This window comes from Poeciliopsis prolifica, unplaced genomic scaffold (genome assembly GCF_027474105.1).
Source record: "Poeciliopsis prolifica strain line A6 unplaced genomic scaffold, Auburn_PproV2 SCAFFOLD009, whole genome shotgun sequence".
NCBI classification, from domain to species: Eukaryota; Metazoa; Chordata; class Actinopteri; order Cyprinodontiformes; family Poeciliidae; genus Poeciliopsis; species Poeciliopsis prolifica.
The window spans coordinates 5,120,155-5,128,696 of NW_026562384.1; the positions used below are offsets into that span (position 1 = coordinate 5,120,155).

The following is an 8,542-nucleotide window of genomic DNA, read 5'->3' on the forward strand; positions in this document are numbered from 1 at the left end:
TGAATCACAAATAGATTGGTGTGAAGGATTTACAAAAAAAATATATATATATAAAAAACTTTATTTACAAAGTGAAAATTTACAGCCACCATATTTAAAGAAGACCCTGCTACAACAAAAACTACGTATTTTAAAGATACGCTTTATGCACATTTCATTTATGTTTTGAACAAAAAACCTGATGAAACTATGGTAAAATTTTAAGAACACTGCAGAGAAAGAAAAGACAACTAGTAACTAGTCTTTCCTTTTCGCTTTCCATTCTTCAACTCCACTATTCGTTGTGGTTTCCTGAGACGAAACACAAAATTAGGATCAGAAACCAGCAGCCACAGCAAACAAAAACCAAGAGAGTAGAGAAAAAGCTTGGAGCTCACCTTCTTCAAGAGAATCATTTGCTTCAGTCTGAATGTTTTCCTTGTTGTTCTGGAAGGCCTTGCTGGGATCAAACCTGCGACGAGGAGCGCCGGGCAGCTTTGCTCTCAGCTGCTCCAAATCACTCTTCTGGCGGCTCACCTGGGAACGAAGTTTAGAAACTTCCTACAAAACAGAAAAAGCATTTAGATGCCAGTGTCAAAATACCATTGAAAAGTTGATTCCAATCACTTCAAATCAAAATAGAACCCTTTTAAAGCTAATTAAATAGTTATGCATTTTAAATATACATTACTTTTGATTTTTATGACTTATGGATTCTAGCTAATAAACATGGTTTCTCAGAAATTTATGTCAGTGACATGGCAAGATTACAAAGTGCTGTATCCAAGAATATTAATGGAAAGTTGAGTGGAAGAAAAATCTGATACACCAGTGTATCTGCAGAGACAGATGCATTAATTGAATGGTTCACAGCTGGTGAATTCACCGAATTAACCATTCCCGACTAAAAATTAGTGATGCCATCCAAACCAAAACTTCAGTATATTGCAGATAACATATATATACAAAATATCCTCTATGAAACAAATTTATAAATCAGAAGAAATAAACACTTACCCCCAGATATAGCTTTATGGAAAGGATAAATGTAACAAGAGTTTAAGCTCTTAAGTTGAACGATAAGCTTTTCAGCAATATTCTGAATTTTTAAATGCACCATCATGCTCAAAAACAGACCAAAGGGAATAAAAAATGCCCTTTCTAGGAGAGGCAGCGCTGCTCTACCGTTTTACCTGTTTCAGAGAGATATTTTCATCTTTGAGCTTCATCACATGTTTGATCTTCTGCTTCTGGTTCTGGTGCCCCAGGAGGCGAGCGTAAGCGTCGGCTAATTTGTTTAATTCTTCCTGATTCGCTCCGTTCTCATTAAGCAGCGCATCTCGCTCCGCTGCAAATGCGTTAAGCTGCTCCTGTGGGAACGCACCAACACAAGTATTATTTAGTTTGACAAATTAACATCTGCAGATACAAAAACTGACGAAGAGTAACGCCCATGACACAAAACGGCAAGTTCTGTGGCATGGGGGACATTCGTCCGGAACGGTTCATTTGCTAAATGAAATATATATACATATATATATTTATATAAGCTTAATGGACAATAAAGGAGTCTAAAGTCTAATATATATGAATATAAAAACAATCAGCTGACCTGAAAGGGCTTGACTTTGACGAACAGTTCCTCGTATTGTTTCCTCCAGCGCTCCATCTCGCAGCGTGGGGAGCTTCAAAGATAGGCGTGATTAGCTACAAAACTGCAGATTTAAAAGAAAAGAAAAAGCTCCACATCAGAGAGAAATATTCATTACCGCTCACCTCTTCTCCTGCGCTTCGGCTAATTGTCTTTTGAGTTCCTGTCGCTGCTCCTCAATTTCCCACTGCAGAGTGACCTTCTCCTGCGTCAGTGCCTCAAGGTGCTCCCTCAGAGCGCCGCCATCCTGCTGCTGCTTGTCCAACTCGTGCTCCAGAGCCGCCGCTTTCTCCCGCGAGCGGCCTAATTGGGCCCGCAGGCCGGCGTTTTCTCGTTCGACGTCGTCCAGGCGAGACTGAAACTGATCTCTGTCCCGCTCAGCGGCGCTCAGCCGACTCTCGAGCGCTTTGCTAAAGTCCTTTCCGAGTTCCACTTCCGACAGCAGACTCCTCCTTTCCTGGTCGAGCATCTCCAGGTCAGCTTGTAGTTTAAGCACCTCTGACCTGACCTGCTCGTGGTTGTTCCGCTCAACCTCAAACGCTAGTTTTTCCTCCTGAAGGGCCACGTGCATTTTTAATTTCTCTTCTCGTTCCTCTTGGAGTTGCTGAGATATTTCTTCTTTTTGCCAACTAAGGTCTTCCAGCAGTTTCTCAGAGTTCTCCCTCTCAGAAAAACGCAGTCTCTGCTCCTCTAAAAGTCTCAGCGCGTCTTCCTTTGCGCTCATCTGCGCCTGCAGCTCTTTCTGAAGCAGGTCAAGTTGAGCTGCGTGGCTTGCCTGCGTGGCCTTCACCTCCTCTTCTTTTTGAGCAAGGAGAGTTTGAACCTCATGCAACACCCTAAAAGATGAACAAATCAAGTTAAAATAAAGAAGAAGTTGGGACTAGCAGAACCATAGCAATGTGTAAGTAGGGCTGGGCGATAAATCAATTTTGTTAATCAAATTTTTGAAGACAATTTTTTTTCTCCCAATGCACTCCTTCGGTTTCCATAGTTCAGAGTGACGTCAGCCGCCATCTTGTTTGACAGCTTCCATTTTTCTTTTTTGAAGTTAGAAGAATAGTTGTAATATCAGGAGGATGAAGTAGTAATTTTAGGAGAACTCCAACATAAAGAAATCAAAATGAAGTCATACTTTGGTAATGGTTTACAGACAAGTAAATATGTCAACTTACTATCAGTTTTAGTACGGTATGTTGAAATGATTGTGCAAACGACTGAGTCTATTTTGAAGAAAGACTCACATGAACTGAGCTGTTTACTTCACCTTCAATAATTCCAGAAGCTTTTTTCCCCCCGTAATCAAAACAAGATTTTTCTTGCAATTTTCAGACATTCTTCAGGCAAAACTGTGTCTTTATTCTGTTAATATATATTTCCGCAATTACAAATTCTTGTAGTCTGGCCCTGAGACTGAGTCGTACAACTCATAGAAGGAATGATTGAAATAAAAGCTACTTTTTGAAAGTATTTGTCTTCTCAAGCTCTTAGAAAGGAAAGCAAAAAACTATATATCTACAATGAAAAACAATATGAGCTTTTATTTTTACGCGATGTTGCCAAGCCGTAGTTTTGAGTATACCTTAAACTCTCTTCCTTTGATTTTGCTTCAGCCTGCAGTCTCTCCTGTTGCTCGTCCGTCCACCCCCTCTCTCTATTGATCTCGTCCTCTTTCTGTTCAACCATTTTGTCCATCGCCTCCTTTAGCTGGCAGGTCACTCTCCCCACCTCCGCTTCCAGTTCTCTCTGTCTTCCTTTCGCTTCCTTTAGAGCCTCTCTGGTGCTGAAAAGGAAGACAAGCATTCTGTGAAGCCGGGATGCCAACAGAACTTAAAAGTTTAAAGGCAACATAAATCAAAGTGACTTTAAAGCAAAGGAACACCGGGAAATGCCGACACTCAGGAGGAGCTCACCTTTCCAGCTCTGTGACAAAATCCTCAATCTTTCTCTGTGAGTTGTTATATGCCTCTTGGAGTTCACTCACTGCTGCAAGATGCATCGCTTTCATCGCTGCCACATCACTGCTCCTGGCAAAGGCAGAGGGGAATAGATTGTTGAAGAGTAAATCTTAATCAAGGCAGAGTACAGGAAAAGCCCAAGAAAGCATGAAACTAAATCACAATAAAGATTTCCAACTGTTTCAAAGCAGCAAAGCAGATAAAAAACACACTTTTATGATAAGACTTTTTAAGCCTCGTCATTCTAAAACAGAAATGAACGGCCTTATATGGACGACATGCTGTGCTGAACCGCGAAACAGATTGATTTCTTGGCACAAAACACAAAATGGCCTTTTAAAGAGGACACATTGAATGGATATATGGACGATTATTGGCAAAACAGAAAAGGGAAGTTACCATATTTTCTGAATAATAAGTTGCACTTTTTTGTATAATTTGTTTGATCTGCCGACTTTTTTCTCTTCATGGGACTGGAAAATATAAAAATGACCAGCTTAAGAAATGCTGCAGTTAGTGGAAACAGCCTCAGGCACCCTTTGCTCACCCCTACTTTTGATTTTCAAGCTTTTTATGTCTATCCTGTGCTACAGATTTTTGGCTTATATCAAAGCATCGTCTCGTCGTCTCTGGCTGTTCACCCACCCTTCCAGAAGGGCTTCTGCCTCTCTCAGCTGATTCGCCAGCTCCTCTTTGTCCAGCTGCAGGCTCTGAAGGGCCTCCTGACTCTTCTGGGCCACCTCCAGCCGTTTCTGCTCCTGCTCCTCCATCACAGCCAGCTCCCCCAGAACCTCCTCCATTTCCTCTTTTAGCTGTCTCATTTGCTCTTCATTCTCTTCCCTTTCCATCTCCACAAGCACAGTCAGAGAGTCCACCAGAGCCTGCAGATGTCAACAGGACAGACATTTACTACGGAGCTGGCACTCATTCAGTGTATGATCTATATAAGAGGTTAATGTTTATATAACCTTTTCTTTGGCCAGCTCTTCTGTGAGTGCTGTGTGTTCTTCCTCAAGCTGGATCTGTCTCTTCCTTTCATCTCTTTTAGCTTGCTGTAAGACGATCAGCTCGTTCTTCAGTTGCTCTACTTTCCTGAACCCTTCCTCCTGAGCCTTACCTGAAATCAAATAAGATATTCCTCTCACACAAACTACAAATCTTTACATAACCCTACGAGACATTGGACATTAGGAGGAGATGAACGTACTTCTCTCTTCATCAGAGAGCAGACACTTCTGTTCAAGATGCGCTACCCTTTCATCAAGTTCCTTCTCTGTCCTCCTGAGCACCTCCCTCAGCCGGGTAAGCTCAGCCTCTTGCTGACGGACGGTCGTCTGAGAGTCCTCAACTTCTTGGCGGGCTAACTTCATTTGCTTCTCCATGTCAATGACTGACTTTTGTGCAGTTTGGAGTTCCAGATTTTGGTACTCCAACATCTTTTCCACATCCCACAAAGCATCCTTGGACGTCTGCAGCTCCTGCTGGAATTTGTTAGCCTCTTCCTCCTTTTGCTTCAGCAAATCTTGCGTGGTTTGAAGCGCTCCCGTTCTCTGCTCCAGTTCCATCTCTACATGCCTGCGGGGGGGCAAGTGCAATGAGGAGGCTTGCGAAGAGCAATTTTGCTGGACAATAAATTGACCGAGGAACTATTAAGACAATTTAACACTGGAACTGTAAACCATTTTACATAACAAACAGAAATAAAACAACAAGATTTGACATGGATTATGAAGTGTTCTTGACCTAAATGACATTTCAGACAATAACCATTCCTCTTTGCAAAAACAAGCAAAATTGACAGGCAGTGGAAGTTAACGACTTTGTATTGGGTGTAAAATATTTGCAGTGTTTCTCAAAAAGCTGGCTTTTCAATTACATTAAAGGGGAGCATCTCTTTAACAACAATTGTCCAAATGGAAATTATTTATTGTGACAGACAGGCCTAGTAATGAATGTGCTGTAGATATTTTACAATATAGATTAAAAAAAAAAAAAAAGGAATTTTTAATTACTTAAGTTTCTCTCCTTTGGAACCAATGACCTCATCTTCTTGTGTCTTCTCTTGTATCTGCAAACGGAGGTCCTGCAAACACATGATCGTTGTCTTTATGCCATTTACAACACAGATGTGATGAAGTCAGACTTCCTCTTGTAGCTATAGATCAAACCTGAATCTGGTCATTAGCTGCATCCAAATACTCCTGGAGTACTCTCACCTCCTCTCTCAGCTCCTGTATCACACCTAAAAATCAAAGTTAACGTTACAGAGTTTGCACAGAAAACTGAACAAAATGTTATCTTGGCAACTAAAGTGTTAACATGCATCTTAAACCGCCTTGCATTGTTGACAAAATTGTTATTGTTTTTACAGATGGAGGAGGGCTTACCTTTTAACCTCTCATTTTCATTCTCAAGCTCCACATTCCGGTTTTTTGTCACTTCATGCAGATCCTCTATTTAAAAAAAGAAAAGTTTAACCGAAAAATTTTGGAAATTCCAACAACGGTTAGGGATGTAGAAAGAACCTGAATGTTAGCCTTGCTAACCAAACAGATGTCAACTCCACAATCATATTGTTCACATCATGTCTCTCAGACATATGGTGTGATTCCTGGATTAATATGAATAATTAATAGCAGGAAGACTAGGGGGAAAAAAAGTAATGCATTTTTATACATTCTCATAGTATTGTACTTCAAAGGAAAATGAAAGAGATAAAAATGTTCATCAACAGGTCAAAGCTTTTCAAAATCCAGATATTAGAAAGTGGCTTCTGATTGATGCATCTGTCTCCATGGTAATAGATCTTACCCAAATCTTTATTCCTGTCCCGGAGAGTAGAGACTGTAGCCCTAGCAGTTTGGAGGTCAGTTTCCAACGCCTTCAGCTGGCCTTCGGTGTTTACTTGTAGAACACTTAACTCCTGGATGAATCCAAAATAGAAAAATGTATCAGTGCACCTACATGGAGTCATAAGAAAAACATTCAGCAACTTTCACTGTCATTAAAACCAGTATAGAACATGGCAATACTTGATTTTTAACATCCAGGTTGTTCCTAGCTTCCATCAGCTCCATTGTGAGGGAGTTTATTCTCTTTTTTGTAGTATCAGCGGAAACCTAAATAAAGATGAGATGACATTGTTCATGTAGCAGCGTTTAAAAATTTCTCACAACTTCAGGAGTTACAAGTGCCGAGGCAAAAACCACACCTTGTTTTTCAGGAACTCGTTGACTTTCTTGAGCTCGGCTCGTTGCCTTTCCAGCGTGATGACGCTGGCAGAGAGCCCCGTCCTCTCTCTAACCGCAGCAAGCAGCTTGGCCTCAGATTTCTTCAGGTCATCTTCCAGGGCCAGCAAACAACGGTCCTGCTCTCCTCGCTGCTGAACCAGGGAGCGGATCTGCAAACGGATTTGTCTAAAGTTATGATTTGGACAGTACTGATGGTTTGCGAGAGGCCCAAAAAAATATAATTTAGAAATGCTTAGTTTGTAAAGTGTACCTCTTTCTCCAACAGTTTCAGCTGCTTCTTCTCAAATGTCATGCCATTCTCTTCTCTCTTGCCACTTGATCCTGTAGTCTGTGGAACAAATTAGAAAAGAGCATGAAGTTGCATCCTAAAGACAGTGAAAATCTCTCTCAGTTTCAGGAAAAGTTCAAGTAACTAAACTTACAAGTCCGTCGGCTGACAAAGTTCTGCGGACAGGAGAGATGAAGATGCTTCTGGAAGGCGATGGTGCCAGTTGATCAGTCCCAGCAGCTGGACACAAATGAAGAAAATAAGTGTCACCAAATAACACTTAGGGTTATTTTGATACACCATCTGTGGTCTCAGTGTGTGCAGGAGCTCATCATACCAGCCTTGGTAACTCTGAATCTGTCAGATTTGTTAAATGAAGCAGCTCCTTTTACTTCCTCCGACTTGATGTCATAGGACCCCGGTGGAGGGGCGCACCCTTCAAACAACATTAGTTAGCTGCTGTGGGACTAAACTGGTGTTTCGTTTTAATACAACAATTAACAAGACAGCGCGCGCATACCCGGAGCATTTCAATGTTTGATTAACCGTTAGCTACTTAGCATTACACAACCCAAGTGGATGATTCCCCCACTAGCCGCCGCTAGCACTTTGAGGCTCTTTTTAACCGTCACTTACCTATGTGGTCGTTGAATCTCTTCAAAGGAGCTCTTGAAAATGACATCTTTTCTTTTTTTTTATATTCCACTTTGTGTCGATGCTTAGAAAATTCAAACAGCTCTCGAAAAACAGCGCAGAGCAGCTCCGACGTCGACAAAATAAACAGACGCTACAGCTCCGCCGCTGAATTTTCAAACCGACGTCGGACGTAAGCCTCCGCCTGCGCGACCAATAGAAATTAAACTACTGGATGACGCACCGTTCGTCAACAGCCAATCGGTCTCAAATCCTCGGAAGAAAAAAAAACTGGCTCAATGAACAGAATATATAACTCAAAACAAAACAAAGTGGCATTGTACACATCTTTAATAAATTAAATAAAGCAGAAAAACGTTATATATTCACCGAGATTTTAGTATCTCTGTCTATTCAGAACTTTTGAAATCAACTTCTCTGTGACATAAAATATGTCATTGTAACAAATAAATATGTCAAAATGCAATATTCTAACACAGCAGTTGACTATGTTTTTATTTATTGATTTTCCTATTAGAAAATGGAGCAGAAATTTGCTCCACTTTCTAATAGTGGAGCACATTTCTAATAGTGGAGACTTGAACAATTTAACCGGTTCTAATGTGTTCCTTTTCACTTTATCTAAAGTGTTAAAAATCCAGAATGTTCAGCTGTTGAATAAAATAGTTGATTTATGTCCCTTTAAAAAAAACACAAATTAAATTTGTCTGAACATGTTTCCAACACAAAGACAAAAATGTCAGTGTCGTATTTTCCGATATGTACAGAACAATAAAGCACACTG

General features: G+C 40.8%; 1 protein-coding gene across 3 annotated transcripts; it reads right to left on the reverse strand.

The window, feature by feature from the left end:
• Window positions 1-45: 45 nt before the first annotated feature.
• hmmr (hyaluronan-mediated motility receptor (RHAMM)) lies at window positions 46-7,922 on the reverse strand. 3 transcript variants are annotated; one of them, XM_055034724.1, is made up of 20 exons: window positions 7,741-7,922; window positions 7,442-7,540; window positions 7,259-7,344; window positions 7,087-7,164; window positions 6,797-6,985; window positions 6,618-6,704; window positions 6,397-6,508; window positions 5,973-6,038; window positions 5,754-5,827; window positions 5,598-5,668; window positions 4,793-5,160; window positions 4,554-4,702; window positions 4,231-4,466; window positions 3,541-3,648; window positions 3,210-3,410; window positions 1,756-2,466; window positions 1,592-1,664; window positions 1,173-1,349; window positions 378-540; window positions 46-291 (listed from the first exon to the last, which is right to left on the reverse strand). In XM_055034724.1, the coding sequence occupies exons 1-20, from the start codon at window positions 7,784-7,786 to the stop codon at window positions 275-277; spliced, it is 3,111 nt and encodes a 1,036-aa protein (XP_054890699.1). In that variant the 5' UTR covers window positions 7,787-7,922; the 3' UTR covers window positions 46-274. The 3 variants fall into 3 exon arrangements, with proteins under 3 accessions (XP_054890699.1, XP_054890698.1, XP_054890700.1); XM_055034723.1 differs by having other exon boundaries at window positions 3,541-3,654; XM_055034725.1 differs by lacking the exon at window positions 7,442-7,540 and having other exon boundaries at window positions 3,541-3,654.
• Window positions 7,923-8,542: the final 620 nt, after the last annotated feature.

Coding starts and splice junctions, on each gene's coding strand:
- hmmr (XM_055034723.1), bottom strand. CDS start 7,786: ATGTCATTTTCAAGAGCTCCTTTGAAGAGATTCAACGACCACATAG. Junction 2,467..3,209: donor TCAAAGGAAGAGAGTTTAAG/GTATACTCAAAA, acceptor TTCATCTTTTAG/GGTGTTGCATGAGGTTCAAA. Junction 1,350..1,591: donor TCAAAGTCAAGCCCTTTCAG/GTCAGCTGATTG, acceptor GCGTTCCCACAG/GAGCAGCTTAACGCATTTGC.